The 23376-nt window shown below is 50.7% G+C and overlaps 7 protein-coding genes and 2 non-coding genes across 9 annotated transcripts; 4 read left to right on the top strand and 5 right to left on the bottom strand.

Moving 5' to 3' along the window:
* Window positions 1–293: 293 nt before the first annotated feature.
* Window positions 294–3193, top strand: QC764_502840 (uncharacterized protein). Its single transcript, XM_062947546.1, has 8 exons — window positions 294–665; window positions 730–886; window positions 953–1059; window positions 1126–1502; window positions 1553–1891; window positions 1945–2792; window positions 2843–2949; window positions 3011–3193. The coding sequence occupies exons 1-8, from the start codon at window positions 403–405 to the stop codon at window positions 3057–3059; spliced, it is 2247 nt and encodes a 748-aa protein (XP_062798392.1). The 5' UTR covers window positions 294–402; the 3' UTR covers window positions 3060–3193.
* A 43-nt stretch (window positions 3194–3236) lies between these two features.
* Window positions 3237–3328, bottom strand: QC764_0072580. The gene has a single exon. It is a non-coding gene; the product is annotated as a tRNA-Glu (tRNA).
* A 416-nt stretch (window positions 3329–3744) lies between these two features.
* MET32 (transcriptional regulator of sulfur amino acid metabolism) lies at window positions 3745–5958 on the top strand. Its single transcript, XM_062947547.1, has 3 exons — window positions 3745–3908; window positions 3994–5164; window positions 5231–5958. The coding sequence occupies exons 2-3, from the start codon at window positions 4442–4444 to the stop codon at window positions 5645–5647; spliced, it is 1140 nt and encodes a 379-aa protein (XP_062798391.1). The 5' UTR covers window positions 3745–3908; window positions 3994–4441; the 3' UTR covers window positions 5648–5958.
* A 1158-nt stretch (window positions 5959–7116) lies between these two features.
* QC764_0072560 (uncharacterized protein) lies at window positions 7117–8450 on the top strand (the record flags this gene model as incomplete). Its single annotated transcript, XM_062940667.1, has 3 exons — window positions 7117–7343; window positions 7389–8137; window positions 8200–8450. 3 exons carry the CDS (start codon window positions 7117–7119, stop codon window positions 8223–8225), a joined length of 1002 nt encoding a protein of 333 aa, XP_062798390.1. The 3' UTR covers window positions 8226–8450.
* On the bottom strand, window positions 8444–10186 carry QC764_502870 (uncharacterized protein; the record flags this gene model as incomplete). The annotated part of the gene is made up of 1 exon (XM_062947548.1): window positions 8444–10186. The coding sequence occupies one exon, from the start codon at window positions 10184–10186 to the stop codon at window positions 8444–8446; it is 1743 nt and encodes a 580-aa protein (XP_062798389.1).
* Window positions 10187–11731: 1545 nt separating this feature from the next.
* QC764_502880 (uncharacterized protein) lies at window positions 11732–13486 on the top strand (the record flags this gene model as incomplete). Its single annotated transcript, XM_062947549.1, has 1 exon — window positions 11732–13486. One exon carries the CDS (start codon window positions 11732–11734, stop codon window positions 13484–13486), a length of 1755 nt encoding a protein of 584 aa, XP_062798388.1.
* Window positions 13487–14543: 1057 nt separating this feature from the next.
* QC764_502890 (uncharacterized protein) lies at window positions 14544–15074 on the bottom strand (the record flags this gene model as incomplete). Its single annotated transcript, XM_062947550.1, has 1 exon — window positions 14544–15074. The coding sequence occupies one exon, from the start codon at window positions 15072–15074 to the stop codon at window positions 14544–14546; it is 531 nt and encodes a 176-aa protein (XP_062798387.1).
* A 1342-nt stretch (window positions 15075–16416) lies between these two features.
* QC764_502910 (uncharacterized protein) lies at window positions 16417–18314 on the bottom strand. Its single transcript, XM_062947551.1, has 3 exons — window positions 18255–18314; window positions 17754–18198; window positions 16417–17701 (listed from the first exon to the last, which is right to left on the bottom strand). The coding sequence occupies exons 2-3, from the start codon at window positions 17796–17798 to the stop codon at window positions 16547–16549; spliced, it is 1200 nt and encodes a 399-aa protein (XP_062798386.1). The 5' UTR covers window positions 17799–18198; window positions 18255–18314; the 3' UTR covers window positions 16417–16546.
* A 3688-nt stretch (window positions 18315–22002) lies between these two features.
* QC764_0072510 lies at window positions 22003–22073 on the bottom strand. The gene has a single exon. It is a non-coding gene; the product is annotated as a tRNA-OTHER (tRNA).
* Between the last annotated feature and the right edge of the window lie 1303 nt (window positions 22074–23376).

Here is a 23376-nt window from a genome sequence, read left to right as displayed (position 1 = left end):
CAGTGGCATTGCCTTGTCCTTGTCAGGTCCAATATCAGCAGAGGTGCATTGCGTTCCAATGGGAGGACGATTAGGTATGCAACGACATTTCTGGAACTGGGGATCGGATGTAACTGCTGGTGACTTTCCAAGGGGAAGGCAACCTGGAATTGGGGAAAGGGCCTCGGCCAGGCCCACATCGGGGATATTAAACTGTAGGATGGCTCTGTTCTATTTAGGGAATCAATATAAGTATGAGCTCCCGTCGGTCATCAACGGTGCCGTCAAGCTACCTCGGTCAGTCGATGCGCTCTGGGTCTCCCCTTCCTTCCGTCGACTCTGTTGCTTTCCTTATTCCCTTTGTTGCCCGTGTTCTTTTTTTCCGTTGATTCCTCGACACTCCGGCGGAAAAGCCCATTCAGCATGCTTCTTCGATCAGTTCTTCTTACTCTCGCCAGTGTCCAGGGGCTGGCCTTTTTGGTGGAGGGCGGCCCAACGACAGCGAGGTCAGGGAGGCCTCTGATCGTGCCGAGGTCGCATGATCTTCACGAACGGCAGCATGACGGGCAACTCCAGGGCTGGGTGAAGAGGGATCTGGTCAAGGATGGGGTGGCGTTGCCTGTGAGAATTGGCTTGAAACAGGGGCGGGAAAAGGAGGAGCGGGCGCACAAGTTGCTAATGGACATGTGTGTAACTTTTCTGTTTTTCTTTCTTTTATTTGGGGAAAAGGCTGACGTGAAAACGGAGTAGATCGGATCCGAAATCGCCGAACTACGGGAAGCACTTGACTGCTCGAGAGGTGGTCGACTTCTTTGCGCCGGGAACACAGGCGGTGGGCGAGGTCAAGCAGTGGCTGAAGGCCTCGGGCGTGGAAGAAAGAAGGCTAGGATTGTCGGGGAACAAGCAGGTGAGTTTACACAGGTCGAGTGGTTGGGAAGTTGAGGGCATTAACGTACTGACGGGTGCGAAATAGTGGATTCAGTTCGACGCGCCGGTTCAGGAGGTCGAGAAACTGCTTTTTGCTCGGTTTCATGTTTATGAACACCCTGAATCTGGGGTAACAAACATTGCCTGTTCAGAGTGAGCGCTTGTTTTCCAACGCGTTCCTTCCATGTCAGATCATCTTGCTGACGAAATGCTTCACAGATATCATGTTCCTCACAACATTTCGCATCACATTGATTACATAACTCCCGGCATCAAATTGATGGCTGGTGGATATGATGAGAAGATTGTCAAGAGGATGGTGGGACGGAGAGGGTCGGTCTGGTACGATAGTTGGTACGAGAAGGGAAGACGCCCGGGTGACCGCAAAGGACGAAAGAAGGGGGGCAAAGATAAGGATAAAGACAAAGACAGAGGCAAGGGAAAGGGACAGGGAGGGTCAGGGGCGACAAGCACCACCAGCGTGTCTACTCCTACTGCCACCAAACCAGCCGGAAATATCCAGCCGGACCAGAATGAAGATGAGTTCGAGGTAACAGAGGGCTGTGATGTGGACATCACGCCTCAATGTATCCGAAGTAGGTTCAAAATGTTTGACTGAGAGATGTAAGCAGCTAATGAGTGATAGACCAGTATCAAATCCCAGCTGGAACGAAAGCGACTAAAGGCAACGAGTTAGGTATCTTTCAAGGTCTCGCTCAGCACTACAATCAACAAGACATGGATACCTATTGGAAATATGTCGCTCCATGGATCCCGAAAGGAACTCATCCCGAACTCAAGTCGATCAACGGCGCCGAGGGCCCGATTGAGGATCCCCAGCTAGCAGGAGAAGAGGCCAATCTTGATTTCCAAGTGGCTATTCCGTTGGTATGGCCTCAAAAGACTGTTCTATTCCAAACAGACGACGAATGGTACCAGCAAGACCAGACTCGTGCTGATACAAGATACCCTGGCTTCTTCAATAGTGAGTGGCTTCATTGCTAACGTGCGTTGATCAAAATACTGACGAGAAAAAAGCCTTCTTTGACGCCATCGATGGCTCCTTTTGCACCATGGCCGCCTTCAATCAGACAGGAAATTGTGCTGACGACTCCTGCCGCGATCCCGAGTACCCGAACCCGAACAACGACAGATACGGTTACCAAGGCGACTTGATGTGCGGCACTTACCGCCCAACAAACGTCATATCCATCTCCTATTCGGGCTTCGAACACGCCTGGCCAGAGTCCTACACCCGCAGGCAGTGCATGGAGATATTGAAGCTTTCACTGCAGGGGGTCACTGTGGTAGAGTCCTCTGGCGACTATGGCGTCGGTGGAAGGAGGGGGGACCCTCAGGCTGGCTGTTTAGGCCCGAATAGAGAGGTGTTCTCTCCAAGAATCATGGGAAACTGTCCCTATGTTTTGAGCGTGGGTGCTACACTGGTCAAGGCCGACCCCAAGAATAAGGGCAAGTTCATCGAGACAGCCACAGAGAGATTTGCTTCTGGAGGGGGATTTTCAAATGTCTTCATGAGGCCGCCATGGCAGGAGAAGCACGTGGCTGCGTATTTGAAGCGGGCCAACGTCACAGAGCTGGGATACAACCTAACGGCTACAGCAGCCTCCACGCAGTGGGGATGGGAGCCAAGTTTGCTGGGCAGTGTGCTGGGAAAAGAGAGGGGCAAGAGGTTCAACAAAGGCGGCAGAGGTTATCCTGATGTTTCGGCCATTGGAGACAACTACAGGGTTGTTCTCAGAGGATATGCTGATAGCATGAGTGGTACCTCGGTGGCGGTACCGGTTTGGGCTTCTATCCTTACTCTGATCAACGAGGAGAGATTAGTCCGAGGCAAGCGGCCAGTCGGGTTTATCCACCAAGTTTTGGTCAGTATCTCGAAAGGGGCGATGAAGAGACAATGCTAACAGCGAGGCAGTATGATCATCCCGAAGTGTTCACTGACATCACTTCTGGATCAAACCCAGGATGTGGGAGCAACGGCTTCCCGGTGAAAGAGGGTTGGGACCCAGTCACTGGACTTGGGTAAGCTTCAATAAACAGTCTTGGTTTTCATCAGAGCTCTGCTAACAGTAACATGTAACAGTACGCCCATCTATCCCAAATTATTGAAGCTGTTCCTGAGCCTGCCATAATTTCGCCACATACAATGGCGTCGATGGGTTTGAATAATGGAGTTGTGGGAGGGGGCGTTATGGGTTTGATTGAGCAAGAAAGCATAAAAATAGCGAGGCAGTCTTCCAAAAAAAAAAAATTGCATGTGTATCAAGATGATGTGTCTGTGCAAGTGAGAAAGTGTGGGAAAAAAGAGACTCGGATACCGGGAGTCGAACCCGGGGCTGTTGAGAGAACAGACACTTCTGAGAAGTGAGAGTCAACGATGTTACCGCTACACCATACCCGATTAAATCGATATGGTCTCCGATTTGTTGACTGCAGCGACGAAAGCTAGCTTTATAAAACATGAAGCAATGGTGGGAAGTCTGCTGCAATTCCCGCCCCCTGAACCCCTAGACTGCTCTAGCCGTGTGCAAGAACATTGCCCAACCCGCCAACTGTTTGTTATTGGATGAAGCGAAATGTTGCAGTCCTTTCAAAAGTAATCCGAGTTGGCTGCTCGTGACCAAAGAGGTCGGCAGAGCCTCATAATGATGATCTTCTGCCTCTTTTGCCAGTATGCGAGGTCCCAATGTCAGGCGGTGTCGTTCCGCACCTTACCTAAATAGCTTACATGTATGTTCAGCGCCCAGACAGCTTGTGTGACCACACGGCGCGCGTCTTACACCAGTCTATCCACAATAATTGGTCCCCAAAGTCTACCTGAGGCGCAGCACTTGAAACATCTGGATTGTTCTGGCCGGCGCCGCGCCGTGAAAGACACTTCCTGGAGTTTTTCGTCCGTCTTTCAGTTAACTCGGTGTCTTCGTGGCTTGGTGGCGTCACGCCATGCATGTACATCACCGGGTGCTTCTTAGCTTCGATAGGTGAGCGACGTACCAGCCATCGGAGGGGACCTCTTGGTGGCGTGGCAGAGACCGAATCGGTAGCTCAGATACTGACATCTCACAGAAAGCATAAGAGACGACTGACTGCCAAGGGGGGGATCTCAACAAGACGTCAGGTATATGATGCTGATTTAGAAAAGAGGCGTTCTGCCAAGGGTACCGCTGCAACTCCGCGCCATGGTCTGCGGTGTTCAGTCTTCTGTCAGTGGCTTCCACGGGTCCAACAATGTCGCACCACATCTGACTTAGGCTTCCCGTGCGGGATGAGGTAAAAAAGAAGAAATACCAGGGCTCGGCATGCAATAAATGACCGGTGCTAGCTTCTGAGAGGCTGTCGCCAAGGAAGCGCGTTTTGCGCGATGCCTATTACGGCGCAGCCACACCTGTTCAAGGGACGGGGGTCTGTTCAGCTGAGATGCGGACCAGGACTAACGGGCCCAGTCACACTGGACACTCTCTGTCTTTCCCAGAACATCTCACTTTCCTGTGTTATGTAGGGAATTGCTGAAGAAATGGCGGAACAATCATCACCGAGATCTTATGATAGAAGACAACAGTACCGCGATGGACTGCCCCCTTTCTCGCTCCCGCCGTCATCCGGCTTTCCGCTTTCTGGGGCCGACGATAGAAGCCCCCAGGCAAGCGACCTACACTCCCCCAGCTCTGCCTACTCTTTATCCGCTGCCAGCAGCCCCGGGTTCCAACCGGCATGGAATTCAAAGCTATCTTCACAACACCAAGACTCGGGATCCCAGGAACAGTATTACGCACGGAAGCCATTGCCCGGATCTCCGCCACAATCATCCTCTCCATCCCGATTCGGAGGTCAGCTTCCTCCCATCACCAGTCTTCTTCCGCCCGCTTCCCAGTATCCCCCCTCACTACATCCAAGCCATTATCCCGCGCATAATGGGCCTCTAGCTCCGCCCGCCGGAATGGTAGCTCATCAGCATCAAGGGTATATGCCCCAAGGATTGGGTCAACCGCCTCCGTCACTCCCATCAATAGGCAGTTCAGGTGGGCCGTATCATGAGTTCAACGTGCGGGTAGGAGGGAGTGTCTATCCGGTGTCAAGAGAGTCCTCTCAGCAAGATCGACCATTCAAATGTGATATTTGCACTCAGTGTTTCAGCCGAAACCACGATCTCAAACGACACAGAAGGATACACTCAGCCACAAAACCGTTTCCTTGTCCTCACTGCGACAAGTGCTTTTCACGCAAAGATGCCCTCAAGGTATGTCTTTTGGCTATCTTGTACCTATTAAGGAAACTGACTAAAGAAAACTTGCCATTGCTTCAGAGACATCGATATGTCAAGGCGTGCAGTGGCAAGAAATCAAACCCGGGGCCTGAATCCTCTTCTGCAATACCGACAGGCGAAGCCTCAACTGCGGCCGAGGAGGACGAAGACGACGATGATGAGCAAGATGCTCCAGAGTCACCCTCATTGCTACCTCGAAAATCAATTCCATCCACCCCTTCACAGCCACAGTTGACCATGAAGGAGTTAAAGCCAAAGGAGCCAAAGGTACCCAGGTCCATGTCACCTAAGTTTACTTTTACTAGGCCATCACCAAAGATCATAGGGCCAGCTCTGACATCAACAGCCTTGACTCTTGCCATCCCGTCTACACAGCTTGGAAAACGGTGGATCATCTACACGCTCGAGGAAGGCGAGGCTTCTGCGCCGGAATATCGCCCGTCGCAAGATACCTAGCGTCTCACAGCTTCACCGTCAAGTCCGATTCGGTACCAGAATGCACAAATCCCGAATGAGATCACGAGCGGGTGGGATCAGAGCTTAAATAGACACCGGGATGGTGTCAATAGGTTTACTGCCTAGGTACCAAAACGACACTCGATAGCGTCAGAAAAATGGAACAGCAAGAGTAGGGAGGAAAAGGGACGCAGAAAAGACAACACTTGGAAGGGCTCACGCCCGAAGAGGTCAGAGTAAACAACACAGAGATGTTCAGCAATGAATAACGATACATATGAACAAGCAGCCAACTTGACTTTACGGGCGGGGGTAAGGGGATCATGGCTTTATTGGCGTTTGAGTGAGGGAGATCTGTCGATAGGGCTTACACAGCTACTTTCAATTTGTAAATGAATAGAGATGGAAATATACATACCTACTGAAACTCGGGGGTACCAGGTATTTAACCCCCTGTTTTCTCAGCACTCGAAACAGCGGAGCCTCAATAAGTTAGATACGCAAGGTAGGTAGGTAGGGTCGAGTACAGCGTACCCGCAACTGTTTGAATCATTCAAGAACAGTACGTCGGTTAAATGCGCTTATCACTGGAGGAAGGCTCGGGCAGCCAGCTTTGCAATCTATGAATAGAGACTTGTTCGAAAACTGAACTCTTGCCCACTTGCTTACAGCTAGCTATCTTTCTGCCCAGTAAATGTTGATCATTCACCCCCCTTTCAACAACCTACCTCCGGCATTCCCCTTGCCTCTACCGACAGCGGAACTCACATCCGAATGCCCCACTCAATCTAGAGCAATCTGCCGGTGTCAACGAGGTTTGCCGAGCAAGAAGCGAGAGAGCTTGATATGCAGCACACAAGCCCATCCAATTGCTTAACTGCCGTGACAACCTGTTGTTTCCTGGTCTGTCCTCGGGTTCGGAAGGAGAGCCGAGTAGTGCACAGGGATTTAGACGAAGCTTAAATGAAAGGCCACCAACCCGAGTACTTGCTAGAGATTGTCTTCCTACTTACAGTTTGTTCAGGCCTTGTATGAAATCCTGGCGGCAACCAATCGGTATCAAAGTTGCCGCATGTGGCAGAATGGATGTGTCCTCTATTTACCTAGTGATTGTTCAGCAGCCAGTAAAAGATCTTTGAGAGGTAGAAACATTTGATTGAGGGGAGGGAGAAGTATGGTTATTGGACGAACCAAACACTCAAGAATGCGGGGATATAGAGCTGGGACGAAGGCCCAAGCAGGTCATGCCGACGTGGATGATGTCTGGATAAAGGGGAGCTATGAACGCGGTGGCGGCAACCACGCTGGGAATGCATCCTGTAGGCCGGCTGCCGCTCTGACCCAAGGTTGAATGACAAGAATAGCAGAATACAAAGACCCGTCAGGTATTTAGACCTGGACTCGACCTGTTTTGTAGCCTTGTCTTGTTCCCACGATCATCGTGGATCATCGTCATCACAAAGAACATCATGAAGTGGAACTCCCTCGCCGCACTTGGGTTTGCTGCCCCGGCGCAAGCGTACCTCCGTTTCGGGTGCGCAACCTTGACGGTTCAGCGCCTTGATCCCATCGTCGAGCCCGGAAAGGTCCCCTCGTCTCATGTCCACCAAATCATTGGCGGGAACGCCTTTAACGCAAGCATGGACCCCAAGGTTGACATCGCCGAGAAGGCCACCTGCACCACTTGTTCCTTCAGGTAGATATCCTGACCTCTCATCGAATGTCATCATCTTCACTTCAGGCTAACCCAATTTACAAGCGAGGACTTTACCAACTACTGGACCGCCGTCATGTACTTCAAAGCCCGCAACGGCTCCTACAAGCGCGTGGGACAATACCCCAACGCCCTACTCGGCTCCTTGACAGGGGGCATGACAGTCTACTACCTCCAGCAAGACTTCAACTCCAACGGTAAGCAAAAGATCACCGCCTTCAAGCCCGGCTTCCGCATGACCGTCGGCTCGCCCACCGCCACCAACGGCAACAACCCCGGCCTCCGCTACACCTGCCTTAAGGACGTCATGACCCGCTTCCCCGAAACGGCCGATTTCCCCAAGGAGCCCTGCCCAGCCGGCATCATGGCCATTCACCACTTCCCCGCCTGCTGGGACGGCAAGAATCTCGACAGCCCTAACCACCAAGACCACATGTACAACACCGGCAAGGGTGCCTTCACCAACGCCGGCCCATGCCCCTCCAGCCATCCCGTCCGGATGCCGCAGGTGGCGTTGGAGACAATGTGGGACACCACCCCCTTCAACAACAAGGACCTCTGGCCTACAGATGGCTCTCAGCCTTTTGTCTGGAGTTATGGCGATAGCAAGGGATACGGGACCCATGCCGATTATCTATTTGGTTGGAAGGGCGATTCTCTGCAGAGAGCCATGGACTCGACGCCGCTGTTGAGCAACGGGATCAAGTCGCAGAGCGTGGCGCAGGCCAATAACTGCAAGCTGCAGACCACGACCGTGAAGGAGAACATCGATGGCTGTAAGTTTTCCCCTCTTGATTGTTTGCTCTGTAGAGAAAGTTCAGACTAACAAGAGTAACAGGGCTTGACAAGCTTCCTGGCATGTGAACGAACTGAAATCCGATATGGAGGGTGTGGAAACAGGTGCGAGAGAGTGTCTGAAGGAACAGTCTTTACATAGTGCCTGATAGTGTCTATCGTGAGAACGTATATATCTCGGATGCTGAGTCGTGGCTATTGAAGTCATGGGTAGTGCAAGAACTCGACGCGAACAGCTCAGATATCCAGGTTCAGCTCCAGAGAAACAAACTGTTGCAAACCGTCCATTAGGCCTGCCCCAGGTGACTCTGCACTCGTGTGCTACCTGCAACTGACCCGCCTTGAGATCCTTCGCCCCTTTCGATCCCTTCGGACAAATAGATTCCGGAGCCAGACCCCGTGGTGTACACCTTGTTGGGTCTTTGCATCTCGACCTCTACCCGTGTGATCCGATCGTCTGCACCAACCCCACTCTCGGTGTCAACTCTTACCTCAATATCCCTTACCTCTCTCAAAATCTCGCTGACAGTGGCATCGCCCCTGACACCCCTGAAGATGCCACCACCGAACACCTTGCCCGTCTCCAAAGGGCTGAGCGTAACCGGCTTCTCAAGCCTCCACCAACCCCAACTGAGACTCGCCACAAAGAGCAACCCCAGTATTGCAACCGCCAACGCTGGGCCCAGATACTGCTTCTCGCTCCAAAACACCAAGACCGGAACCGTTTTGGTGACTTCAAAGCTCTGCCTCTCGGTACCCCTGCCCACTCTCTCGGCCACGCGAAACTGCCACTCGTGCAGATTTGCAAGCACATATTCTGTCGGGCTGTCCCAGCTCAGCCCACAGCTGATGAGACTGTGGTTCCCAAAATCCCAAGGCTCAGCCCTGAAGAAGACGTCGGCCAATGTTCCCGGCCCCGGTCCAGCAAAGAGCCATTTCTTGAGGGTCGGATTAAAGGTTGTGGTCGCATTATCGTACATGTGCCCAGAGACAAAGGCTTGCAGGCCGGCGAGCGGACCGACTCCCGAGTTGATCGGCGTGGTGAGGGAGTCACCGGCGGAAATGTATGGTGAAATGATGGGCAGTGACTGATTGAACTTGAGAGCAGAGTGATCAAACCACGCGGTGGAATTTTGGATGATGACGGGATGTTCCACCACGGCGGCGGTGATGTTGCAGCGATCGATTTTGACAGTGGCTTGGCAGTTGCCCTCGAGCTTGTCAATGTGTTTGGTCAAGAGAGTGAGTAATGGTTCGGACCGTTCGTCAGCAACTAGCTCGGCTCGGATGTGGAAGACGGTGGCTTTGTGTGAGGCGTTTGTTGACAAGTCAAGGGGCTGGTAAGTGGTAGGGGCACACGTGTATACAAAACCCGCACCGCGGACCGACCCGGAGCAAGTGCCGTCGCATACATATCCTTCCGTAGATGGTACAGTGATGGAGTCATTGCGGTACCAGGCTTGGGTTTGCGACATGACCCTCCTGTTGTGAATGACTGTCCTGTCTGACTGCCAGTTTCCCGACCATCCATCGGGTATTCTGTTGGCAATGTCAAAGAACATGTTCTGCTGGACAACCCGGTTCTGAGCCAAGGTGTGGGTTGATCGCTGAAACAGAGGGCCCGAAGCAAACTGAACCAGGTATGCGATGGTACAGATGAGGGTTACTTTGCGAGCTTCGGAGCCGGACTTGATGGCGGGCCAGAAGCCGAGACCGCGGCCATGATCCCAGATGTAATGAAGCTGGGAGAGTTGAGTGCCACCCGAAGCACGGAGCCAGAAACGTACGGCAATGCCTGCGGCCAGAGCAGAGCTGAAAGCCACATTAGAGATGGCCGAAAAGATGGCGAGCCACACAGCCGGGCTGATGCGCCAGGTTGAGACTTCTTGATCATGAGAGACGGTGACAACGACGGCTGAGCAGATAATACAAATAAGAATGGCCGAGAGCGCCACGATTTCGAGCCAGGGGGTCCATGTGCGGATGGATCTCTTTTCCTTTGGCTTTTCGTGAATATCGACACCTACCATGGTGATAGAGGGAACAAATCAATTCGAGGTAGACAGATAAATCAGTTAGCCGGGGAGGACCACGAGGGTGACGACGATCGGGTTTGCCATGAGTGATGGGGTCAGTGCTATATAACGAGCCTTCCAGACAAGGCTTCGGGCTTCTCGAAAAGGGACAGAGATCTCCTTGCGGGTCATCTAGAATACCGACAGGCAGAAAATACGCATCTCACCTTGTTCTCAGATAATGCACGTACTATACTTACCGGTAAAAGGGTGTCATCGGGGTTCAATGCCGCACCGCAACGGCGGGGGGTCTTCAGCTGGTTCTTTCACCGAGCGGTCTTGCCCCATGATTGGCCGCGGTTCTGTTGACAAGCTGTAACGATCAACATCCGTCTCGATTATGAGTGGCCACGACGGTTGCACCCAGAAGTGAGCTTAATATGTTACCGCGGCACAGCCATTCAGGGGGGTTACTGGCCTAGACCACAGCGACCGGCATTTCCCTTTACATGGACCCTGACGGGCGAGAATGAGGAGTAGTTCTTGGATCTGTGGATTACCCCGAGGAGTTATCATCGAGGCGTGTTTGTGTTATGCCATCTTGTTGTGGGGCAGTGGTAGTGGCAGTGGGTAGGTATGGTTCCCATCGCCAGCCTTGTGATTGAGAGACATGGAGAGTCGTGGCTGTTCGTGAGCACTATGGTATTTTTGCAAGATATCGCAGTGGTCAAAGACGTTAACTGCAAGTGTCCGTCTTTCCAGTCGTGTGGGTTACAATGAGGAGTTGCATCATGAGTTCTTGGCGGAGGTGTAAAGTTGGATACAACGGTGACCGTCTGCTTGCATCTCGGTCAGTGATGTCTTGCAGGAGCGGAGCATAGACTCACCAATCCTTGCTCATCACCAGAGAGAACGTTATCGTAGAGACCTTTTGCTGTTATAAGCGTGAAGACATGTCGGCGATCCCAGGCAATGAAAGCACTTCTAATCAAAAAAAGATGAACAGTCGTTGGAGTAAGAATATCCAGAGTGGACTCTCCGAGAGACTGACTGACTTGGCAGCTCCAGGCGGAATGCGGGGAAGCGGGGTATAGCAAGGGGCAGAACTGGGATATGACCCTAACCCTGATCCATGTCACTCGACTGAGAGCAAGCAGCGCTGGCAATCGTCAACCGTCGCAACGCGGGGGATGTTGGACCTTGAATCGCACCACGCCCATCCGTTGCCATCAGTCAAACGAACCGAGGCTGGCTTGAATCTTGGCGTTGCACCGCGCGTGACGCCGCCATGGGGCTACCAGTCTTAATCCTGCTCGGCCCTTCCTGAGCATATGTTTGGTCTTGTCCTTTGTTATTCTTCTCAGTCGCCATTGCCAGTGCTTACACTACAAATTCAGGCCAAATTCCAGCGTCGGTGCCGAATCCAACCGAACGAACCGAGCTGACACCGCCTCAAAGCACCTGCTTTGCCCCGATATACCCATTCCGAGTGATCCGAGTATCTCCTCTTCGACAATTGCTCGATAACTTCATCCCGTCAACCACCCCTCTCCAACGACAATGCCCAAACGACACCCGTCCGCGGGCAAGGACCAAAAGCCCGTCATCATTGTCGGCGCAGGCCTCGCCGGTCTCGTCGCTGCCTTTGAGCTCTCCCGTCTTCGCATTCCCGTCCTTCTCCTCGATCAAGAAAACGCAAACAATGTTGGCGGCCAAGCGTTTTGGTCTTTGGGAGGCATCTTCTGCGTCGACTCTTCCTACCAACGAAGAATGGGCATCAAGGATTCTAGAGAGCTGGCAATGAAGGACTGGTTCAACTCGGCCCAGTTTGACCGCGAGAAGGAGGATTACTGGCCACGAAAGTGGGCGGAGGCATTTGTCAATTTCGCTACTGATGAAATGGAGGACTATGTCAAAGCTCGAGGACTGGGGTTCTTGGTGAACGTTGGCTGGGCTGAAAGAGGTGATGGACGAGCAGATGGTCATGGAAACACGGTGCCCAGATTCCATTTGACTTGGGGGACTGGCCCTGAAGTTGTTAGGGTCTTTGCCGAGCCAGTGAAGAAGGCCGCCAAGAAGGGGACCGTCGAGTTCAGACACCGACACCGTGTCGACGAGATTATTTTGGATGAGCTTACAGGGAGAGCAGTGGGTGTGAAGGGAAGCATACTCGAAGAGGACAACTCTCCTCGAGGTGTCAAGTCGTCAAGAACCGTAGTCGACCAATTTGAGATTCACGGAGCTGCCGTCCTCGTCACATCGGGGGGCATCGGTGGAAATGTTGACAAGGTGAAAGCCGCGTGGCCCGTCGACAGATTGGGCCCCAAGGTCCCCCAAAACTTTGTCATTGGGGTGCCGCATCATGTTGACGGGAGGATGATCGATATTACAGAAAGTGCCGGCGCGAATATCATCAACCGGGATCGCATGTGGCATTACACAGAAGGGTTGGCAAACTGGAACCCCATTTGGCCTGGCCACGGGATTCGTGTGCTGCCTGCACCATCGTCTCTGTGGCTCGATGCCAACGGCAAGCGGCTGCCCAACCACCTCTTCCCTGGCTGTGACACCCTCGGCACGCTCAAGTATATTTGCTCCACCGGTCACGACTATACTTGGTTTATCACCGACCAGGCTATCGTTGCGCGCGAGTTTGCCCTGTCAGGGTCGGAACAAAACCCAGATGTCACTGGAAAGTCTGTCTGGGGTGTCTTGACACAGCGCGTCCTTTCCAAGAAGGGCACCGTTCCCGTGCAAAACTTCGTCAAGCATGGTGTCGACTTTGTAGTCAAGGACAATCTGGAGGACTTGGTGGAGGGAATGAACCAGCTGGTGGCCAAGATCCCGGGAGGCGTGCCCCTCGACTACCAGAAGATCAAGGACGTGGTCGAGACCCGAGACAGCCAGTTCGACAACCCCTTCTCCAAGGATGCCCAGACCATGCTCATCAACTCGGCGAGAACCTACTGGCCCGATAAGCGCAGCCGCATTGCGCCACCGCACAAGCTGTTGGACAAGAAGAAGAGCGGGCCTCTCATCGCAGTCCGTATGAACCTGTTGACAAGAAAGACACTGGGCGGTATTGAAACAAACTTGAAGAGCCAGGTGATGAAGGCTGATGGCAGCGTCTTCAATGGTTTGTATGCTGCAGGAGAGGTCGCCGGATTTGGAGGTGGAGGCGTGCACGGCTACAACAGTCTGGAGGGGACCTTTTTGGGCGGGTGCATCTTTTCTGGAAGGGCGGCCGGCCTAGGCATTGCAGAAGAACTGGGTTACGATATCAGCAAGGCGAGCAATGTCCGGGCGCGCCTCTGAAGGACCTGTCATACCGTATAATTGCCCTCGTTAATCACCCCACTGGGGACCCTTGAGTGCGGCTACAAGGGCCCAATATTTATCTCCCATGGCCGCCTTTTCGCCCTCTATTTCCAAGATTGCCACTGCCTTGTCTTCTAATTCTTGAATCTTTCGGTTTCCATGATCCCCGACTTGATATTTCATCACAAGTGCCCACGCTCTTTGTAGTTTCTCCTCAGACAACCCAGCATTGACCAATTTAGGACATTTGATTTTCACTCCTCCGGTATCAAGATGTGCGGAGCATACAAAGCTCATTGCGTTCTTAGCAGAGGCCTTTGCTCTTCGGCATCCAGGACGCCTCGAAAGCGGCTTGGGTCATTCCTCCTCTTTGGAAGTTCGGCGGACAAATGTACCCGCTGCAGAGAAGGGCTTTTATGACCACTGCGACGACCACCATGTATCCCCTCGGTCAACGGCGGCTGTATCTGCTTCTCTTTGAACCCAAGTTCAAAGGTAAAGTGCAAATCTCGCAAAGACGGAAAGTTGCCTGCATCAGCCAGCACACCAAACGTTGTTTCCGGCCATCTGCCCTCACCGCCATCGCCATGATCCGACTGGCCGTGTTGCCTCTCACACCAAATCCTCAGCTCCCGCAACCGCGACAGGTTCCTCCCCAAAACCCAAAGATCATCTGTCACTGCAGAACGTGTGATATCCAGTCTCGTCAATGTGTTTCCACACCACGTAACTGCCTCCGCTGGAATAACATCTCCCCTACAAACGGCAAACTGATGTGCTCCAGTCTTCTCTGTGGCAAGTACCGCAAGAAACCCCGGATCCATTCAACATAGCCTCTGTTAGCCGAGCCCTCCACTTGCGAGGGCGTCATCCCAGGTCCGTACAGCCCTTCCAGCTTCAGCTCTCTCAAGGTCCCCAGCTTTCCCGCTAGTTCCACGCTGGCCAATATCTTGTCTGTCCCCATCCACCCCACGTCCAACAGCTGGAGTGTCTCCAGTGCTCCCCAGTAAAATTCTCTGGCCCAGTAGTCGACCTCCGGGGATGTATTTGGTGGTTAGCCCTCGGTGTTCCAATTTAATTCGCCTGCCACGGCAGGGCGGCCAAATGGGTAGGCGTGGATTGTAAGATGCTTTAGCCTTTTGGTGGCAAGTTTTTCGGCTGATGTGAAGCCGAAGCCAAAGTATTTCTCGTCTAGAGTGCCCGGGCCGCTGGCGCCGCGGTGGTACCAGATGTCGAGAAAAAGTTTTTGCAGATTAGGAGCGTAACAGAGGATGGCTTTTAGGGGGTGAAGGATTTGGCGGGTGTAGTTTTGGGTGTAGTAAATTATGTTGATTTTAAGTGAGGTCAGGTTCGGGGTGAGCGGGTAGGTCAAGAGCTGGGAGAGGAGCTGGAGGAGGCGTGGGTTGGGACGTCGGTCGTCTCTAGTAGTGATGGAGAGGTGAAGGTTGATGGGGGGCTTTTGGAATTGGTTATGAGGGAGGAAAAAGTATCTGGGAGGGGGAGGGCGCTGTGGACGTGCCGGCAATGCCAGTGGATGTCGCGCAGATCTGGCATCGAGTTGATGAGAGGGATTGACGATAGGCATGATGGATTGGGATGGTACTGGCCGAAGGCAAGGGGCCAGATCGGGTACTTTTTCACCATTTGATCCATTCCTGGGCCCTGGCTTGGTGTCTTGGGCTTTAGGAGGAACTTCCACTGTCGTGTTTTGTTGGCGTGGGCTATTAGTTGCACTGAGAGAGGTTCTCCCCCAACACTGGGGATGGAGACGTCGAGTGTACGAATGGCAGACAAGAGGTCGATGCGTTGCATGTATTGTAGACGGTGAATGCGAGGCTGCTATTTGCCCCGAGTCCAAGTAAGAGGGAGGTGTGCACTTGGATAGGTAGCACAAAGAAGTTCGAACTTTGGTAGGTAAAGAAAGAGATTCAAAAGATGAAAAATAGAAGGAAGCTAGTGCTTAAATAGTGAAATAATTAAGTAATTGAATTAAACATGAAATAATTAAAATATTTAATTATGTAATAATAATTGAATATTAATTATACTTGATTTAATTCTGTAGCTTGGCTGCATGATTTACGAGCTGGTAGCTGAATCTGGTGGATATGTCACCCTCCTTTTCAACAAGAAAAGAGGTCGAGATGTTTGGTCTGGCCAATGAGCATCTTGAAATGCAGTTTTTATCCTCACTCTGTTGCCACGCAGGTTGCAACAAAAACTTGTTACTGCCTACCCAATTAACCAGGGGTTACCTTATGTGAAGAAGATTGACCTGTCACATTGAGCGGCGCCTGTGAAGATGATTGTACAACCTTCTAGGATGATAAACGTTCGTCTGGTACTTGCCGGGGCCACCTAACAAGGGGGGCACAGGGGGCAGCACTCTCAATAAAACCAGGCTTGAATGCCAGAAATTTGCCAGTATTTTGTGAGGGTAGCTGAGGCCAGGCCAAGGCCAAATGTCTTCACTTAACAGAAAATATTAGCCTAAGCCTCGAAGGCAGTGGAAATGCAAGGCCAAGTGCACTCCCATAGAAAATACTAGAAGAGTGACCTGGTGTGACACTTTCGTAAGTGGCTCCCCCCCTTACTGTGGCTCTGGAAAGTCATGAAAAATACCGTTTGTGACCCTGGAGTATTGTAATTGGACAGATATGTCGAACATGGTGAAGATCGGCTCTCCTCGAGCAAGTCTGTCTATAAGTCAACCTATGGGTCAAGGTGTCATAAGATAGTCCAGGATTGGCGTGGCGCATATTTTGTAGTTATACACCAGATAGTCTAAAGTCTAGAGGGTGCAGTGTATTGCACAGATAGCAAATTATCCTAGGACCTAGCCGTCCCTGTATGACGATCCGACTCGATACAATTAAATATGGCGATTGAAAGTTAAAAAAAGCTCATGTCGTTGGCCGACGCACACAGAATGAAGACACCGATAACAGAATTATAATCAATCGTGTGAATAAACCATGTCCGATATCGCTATCCATCCAAAACAACAAACAGCCACCAACGCCTACGCTATGTGGAACCCATATCAACTCACTAGCATTAATACCCCAGCGGCGTGAGACCAGCTCTAAAGGGCCTCTGGAGGTTCTTGACTTGCGTATCCTTCACTCTCCACACCCCTTTGGTTCTCTCATCAGCCAACTGATGACCTGTACCATCTGCCAAGCGATGGAATACCTCAAAATCATCCGCTGAAATGGACTGGAAGAGCAGCGGCTCCCATGTCTCGCCCCTTGACTCCTCAAAAGCCCTCATCAGTCTCTGCGCTTTTTCGATCTTGGTCTTCTCCCGCGTGACAGCCTCGAGATTACCCATGGCCATCCCATTCAGCACCTTGCCCCACGCCTTACGGCTCTCCCAGTCATCTTGCTGCTCCACCGGAATGATATCCATGGGCACCGGCTCATTCTCCACCGCGTCATGCTTGAACATCTCCAGGACCTCCCCAGTTTGCGCATCCTTGACCACCCACCCGTCGCTCCAGACTCCCGAGAGAGTGTAAATGGCCCTCTGTTTGGTATCATCCTTCTTGTACACCTTTGCCTCAAAGGAGTTCCTCTTTCCCCTGATCATCCCCTCTCCAGAGAACTTGACCTGAGACACGTACCCGCCACTCGAGTGCAGGGTATACGTCCCAGTGATTTCTGGGTACATGCACCCGCCCAAGAATCCTCTGATCTTCACATCTGGCAGCGGCACTAAATGATCCTCGTCATATCGATCAATGTGCACCATTGCATGCCCAACCTGTCTGATGTTCACGTTTCCGTTGAATGTCATCTCCACCCTAGCGTACCCGTCGGCCCTGACACCGTTTTGACGGTCGATGACGTGCATCGCCGTAATAGGGGGATGGTGAGATACCTGCTCGGCGATGAGCTCGGTGCATGCCTTGTTTTCCTCGTCGGTCCACGATGCGAGGAATAGCTCTCCGAGAAAGGCGTTCAGAGGCTTCTTGATCGAGACGGCTTGCGGGCCAGGGGAACCGGCGACGTAGAGTTGACTCTTGAGGGCAACGAGGAACCATTTGAGGACTAGCAGGGAGCGTTTTTCGGGGAGGGGCTCGTGGGCAGGGGCGGCAAAGACGGCAGGACGCTGGGCCCAGCAGTGGCCGACTTCAACGACGGACGAGGGAGCGAGGAGGGAGGGAGGTCCGGTGACGTTGGCGAGATCGCCCTTGACTGTTCCGAGAAACTATAGCAATGTTAGCATTGTGGCAGAAGAGGGAAAGGATAAGGGCACGAACCTTGACCAGCTCTCGCAGGCGGGAAGACACCGTCTTGCTGTCCATGATTAATGACTATTCGGGGTGTATTAATAGAGATAAGGCCGCAAAAGCATGAATCGAGAGGGAAAAAAGACAGAATTAAGAAGTTCAAAGATAGGCAAAAGGAAACAAAATGGGATGTAGTGCCAGCCGATCGGTCAACGGTCGGTCGTAATGAATATATCTTTCCTCCCTTTGTGGTATGCCAAAGCAGAAACTGCCAAAAAAAAAGAACCTCAAAGACAGAGACACAAGAGTTCTCTGTGTAGGTCGAACAAAGGTATTTATTTCTGCTGCCAGGCGAAAGACAAGGAGGAAGATCTTTGTTTCAATGTTTCACCTGCGTCTCAACTGCTTGGCGGGGGTGTTGTTGCTACTTCTGGGCGGTGGATGCTGCTGTCACGTTCTCCTCTCATGCAAACGACTGCGAACTGGTGAGAAGCCCAGAAAGAAGACAGGCAAAGGACGGGAGTAATATACCCCTCATATCGGTGTCGTACAGAGCGATATGCGGCCGGTGCTGACGATGCAGGACCTTTCTGGTGGCCGGACAGGTAGTTGATGAAGCTCCCGGGTCCGTCCAAAGACGGTGCCGTGGGACTGCCGCTAATACGGACTCAACCAAACACTACAGGGCGCTGCAGCACCCGTCCGGCGCCAGGCACCCCCGCGCCACAAACCACCTGACTGCGCAAACCCCCCGCATCCCGTCCCAACCGGCATGTCATCAAGAGGTTCCAAAAGCGTCAATGATCATGCCCACCTACGGCGGAGCTGGAGATGTGGAGATGGGCACCAGCTTTCAGCTTTTGTTCATGGAGCCGTGCGCTGGATCGGATGTCTTAGCTACTGATTCGTTTGGACTCGCTACCCGCTGCCCGCCCTGACTTTCCACCGGCACTTGGGGGCTTCCGGCAGTTTGGTAAGCCATCAGAGCTCAGGGAGGGCCGCGCGTTACGCCGAATACTGCAGCAAGACGCGCGGGAGTGTGGCAGAAGCAGAGTGGGCGAGTCATCTGCGCTGGATCTCCCGCCCTTCAAGTGTTTCAAGGCCATCGACCGAACGACCACCCTCAGAACCGCTGCATACTTGGGTAACCTGTCGATTGGGTGTGACAAAGGAATGCCAAGACACAAATCGACACAAATGTCATAATTCACATTTCGTTGCATCATCCCACGCAAGTTCACCAGACAACGATATTAGCTTGGGTTTAGGTGGGTTTCTCATACACAATCATATATCCAAAATCTTCCAGCGCCATGCAAAAAGTCTTCATTCCGTACCATTAACCAGCCTGACCTGTGCACGGCGTCTCTTTCAAACAATTGTCTCACCTCCATCCTCGCCCAGAACAGTCTCAAAGTGTTTATTGAGATGCTCCAATCCGTTCTCAATCACTCCCTCCTTTTGACCATGGTCTCCATCGGCATCGGGGGCCAGTAGCTGCTGTAGGTAACTGATCACAGACTCGCCCTGGTTATTCCTGCGGTGAATGTTTACACCTGGACTCAAGATTTTGAACAAGCAACAATATTTCCATATAATCTGTCGGCGCTGTAACAACACCGGAATCTGCTCACAATTTGCCACGTGACTTATCGGCTTTATCCAAACTAAATCAAGCAAAACTCAGGACCGGCTCATCTTCAGCTCCAGTCTGCTCACCCAGCTCATAGTTTGCTCAGGGTTTACTCACCCAGCTTGGGGTTTGCTTGGGGTCTGCTCACCCAGCTCAGGGTTTGCTTAGGGGCTATTTAGGGTATGCTCACCCTGCTCAAAGTTTGCTTATCCTGCTTAAAAACCTTGAATTTATGCCTATTAGCTTAACCTCCTCCTTACTTAACATTAAATATATACTAGCTTATTTACTACCTTAACTTAAATACGTTTAATAATATATAGATTATATACTATACTTAACGTTTTACTTATATATTATTTAAAGAGAAGAATCTCGTTAATTACTAAAGTGTGACGAACCCCTATCTAAAACCTCTGAAAGGGATACTGGTTGAAGGCACTTCTGAACAATCTTGGTTCGGTATAGCTAAACAGTATACAACAATAGCTTGTCTCGATGTAAATACTAAATACCGTGAATACAACTTAAATTGCATACTGCGGAACTATCTATCTACACTAGCCAGTTCCTCCGTATATATAGTCCTTATGCTAAGCCGTGACCAGTCTTCTAAGGCTACTAATTCCCTCTACTTAGTCTGCTTAGTGCCCTGATTATACTAATTACTCTGTTTAGTCTGCTTAGTGCCCTAATTACACTAATCACTCCTGTTTAGACTACTTAGTGCCCTGATTACACTAATTACCCTGCTTAGTCTGCTTAGTGCCCTAATCACACTGATTACTCGTCCTTTACTATAATTAGCTTCCCTATACGTTCTCTTGATTAGCCTCTATTCCCGTGGCCCCACAACCGTCCTGCACCAGGGTTGTAACATAAAGCGGTAAAGTAAAAATAATAAAAACCGTGTTCGGAATCGTTTTAATTTAAATATTAAAGATTATAACTAATAGCTCTCACAAAAACTAATAATAACTTTTTGATATATTTAAAATATAAAACTAATTTATAACATAAGAATTATATATTTATTTATTTTTAGGCTTTCGAATATATAAAATTTCACACTAAATATCTCGAATTTTCTATAATTTAAACCGCTAATTAAAACTATTTTCAACGTTATTTAACCTTATAAATTTAAAAAAAATAAAAAGTGTTTATAAGCGCTAAAAGTAACTGTTGAAATAGATGCTATTAAGGCCTGTAAATATAGGCTTAAATAGCTATCGGCGCAGTATACTGAAAGCGAAGAAAACTTTGACTGCAGCATTCGACCATTGCTGTGGCACTAAAAGAAGGTAGATTATAGGGGCGGCGCCTTATAATATATAAAAGAGGATTATTATAATATAGGCTTATAAGGTACTAATAGGTATAGTGAACTAGTATATTAATTTAAAACCTTATAGACTAAGAAATATGTGACGAACCCCTATCCAGAACCTCTGAAAGGGATACTGGTCGAAGGCACTTCTGAATAATCGTGGCTCGGTGCAGCTAAACAGTGCACAACAAGATGTCTCAATGTAAACACTAGATACCGTGAATACAAGCTTGAATTGCATACTGCGGAACTGTCTATCTACACCGGCCAGTTCCTCCGTATATATAGACCTCAGGACCGTGAGGTGCTCGCCCTGCTACGGCCCCGATCACTCCTAGCATATTGCATCCTGCGAAGTGCTCGTCGTGCTATCCCTCTGATCACTCCTAGCACATTGCATCCTGCAGAGTGCTCATGAGCCTTGGCGCCATAGCACTTCTGCTTACCCCTGATTGGTCATCCCCTGACCTCCTTAACGATAGGTTAGGGGCGTCCTGCGCCCCACATGTGGCGCGGCCTGCTGTTGGGTTAACTGTGATATGATGCCCCTCTTCCCAGGTCGACGCCCCGGCGACCGTGTTCCTGAAATAGTTACCGATCCCTATTTCTTCCGCATTTCTATAGTAAGCCTTTCTCTCCCTTCTTATCCTGGCCGTTATGTCTAATCGTATAAAGAAATTAACTCGTACGAGTACCGACCGTCGCCGCGATTAAGTACGTTTCCTCGAGAAATTCGGCTTCATTATACCCGAGTGCACCTATTATAAAAAGAATAACCTCGAGTGTGTGGCTTCTCCTCGATACGAGCGGTGTCTCCCGTATATTAAGTCGAGTCGTTCCTATTATAACGTCCATAGTGTAGATCGTAAGTCTCCTCTTCGGCCGTTCCCTTCCCTCGTTAACTGGTCCCGTAGTTCGTCCTTTAATTAGGGAGAAGGAACGCCTGGATGCCGAAAAACAGGCTACCTTAAGTAAGCTTCTTCGTTTTAAAGCATAATCGCGTATCCTTAAGGCTCGGGCCCTTACTGCTTTTCGTCGCGAGTCTCGGCTCCTTGATGAGGAAGAGAGAGAGTCTCCCGCGCGGCCTGCTACCCCGCATGGCCCGCCGGCGGCGAACGCTTTTGCTACTCCCCCTGATCTTCCCTTCCTGGACCCTTCTTTAGCTTTTAACTAGCCGCCTGACCTTTCTCTGGACCCGGGCACGGCCGGTCCTTCCTTCCTAACCCCTCAGGATACTGCCGAGGGCGCACCTTCTACCTCCTAAGGTGGTTGAGATGCGTGGTAGTCTTTATACCTAGGTCCCTTTTACACCTTTTAACCTCGTAGTGTAATGTGTTGCACGTCGGCCACTACGTCGAAGGCGCGGGTTCGACTCCCGTCGAGGTTCTTTTGGCTCCGTCTTATAGCTATTTGGCTATAAGCCGGGGCCGAGTCTTTTTACTTACTTGGGTTTTAGTCGGTCCGGATATCGTTAGTGGAATTCTTTTTACTTATTTAGGCAATTTAGGTATACCTATAGTTCCCACGAGTTATCTATAGCCGGATATCCTAACTAACTGACTAAATACTCTAATTGGCCTCTATTAAACCGTAAATCCAGTATTTCTTCCATATCGTACTCTTCTTCTTCGTCCTCCGCCACTACCTATGTATTGGCCTTACTTGCCTATGGTGCGGGCTCCAGAAGTGAGATATGGAAAGTGTATGACCGTAGACGTATCGTACGGGGTAACTCCAGTTTAAATACCGTCTCCGATATCTTCCTTTTAACCTTGAACGGGCCCACTCTCCTGTGGTCCAGCTTCTTACTAGGTCTTTTGGTACGTAAATTACGTGTGGAAAGGAATACCATGTCCCCCCCCTTAAGGCGAGGTCCCTCGAGCCTTCTAGTATTATAGTATTTCCGTATCCTTTCCCTTACAAACTCCAGTTCTTACTTAAGCTTACCGTAAAGCATATGCATCTTATCTGCCTTAACCCCAGCCCTAGGCACCTTAACCGCAGGTCCCTGCCGTAGGTCTGTCTCGTAGCCGAAGTTCGCGAAGAACGGTATGGCTTTAGTCGTCTTAGTTGGCGATGTATTGTATACTAGCTGTGCCGTAGGCAATAGTTTAACCTAATCGTCCTGCTCGAAATTAATGTAATTCCGTAGGTACTGTTCCACGATTTAGTTAAGCCGTTCCGTCTAACCGTCCGTCTGAGGGTAGTAGGCCGAAGACGCCTTACTTACTACCCCTAGCCTCGTTATTAACGCTCTCTAGAACTTCGATACGAACTTAGTATCGCGGTCTATAATAAACTCCTTTAGCTATATATATATTAATGTAACATACCGTAGTACCATATCCGCCAGTTATTCTGCCGACTAGGTCTCCTTATAAGGCAGGAAGTATGCCCACTTAGTAAGCCTGTCGACTACCGTCAATATACTATCGTATTTAACGCCGGTTACCGTATCCTTAGACTCTAGTAATTTAGTAATAAAGTCTATCGTAACTAAACTCTATAGCCGTTCTGCTACCAGCAATAGCTCCAGAAATCCATAAGGCTTATACCTCGCAACCCTCGTTCTCTCGCACGTGTGGCATAACTAAATAGTTTCTTTAACGTCGTCCTTAATCCCTGGCCAGTCAAAGTGCTACTTAATCTTTTCCATAGTCTTAGCGATACCCATATATCCTCCGAGCTTT

Source organism: Podospora pseudoanserina, chromosome 5 (assembly GCF_035222485.1).
Source record: "Podospora pseudoanserina strain CBS 124.78 chromosome 5, whole genome shotgun sequence".
Classification (NCBI taxonomy): domain Eukaryota; kingdom Fungi; phylum Ascomycota; class Sordariomycetes; order Sordariales; family Podosporaceae; genus Podospora; species Podospora pseudoanserina.
This window is presented reverse-complemented; position numbering and strand designations above follow the sequence as displayed.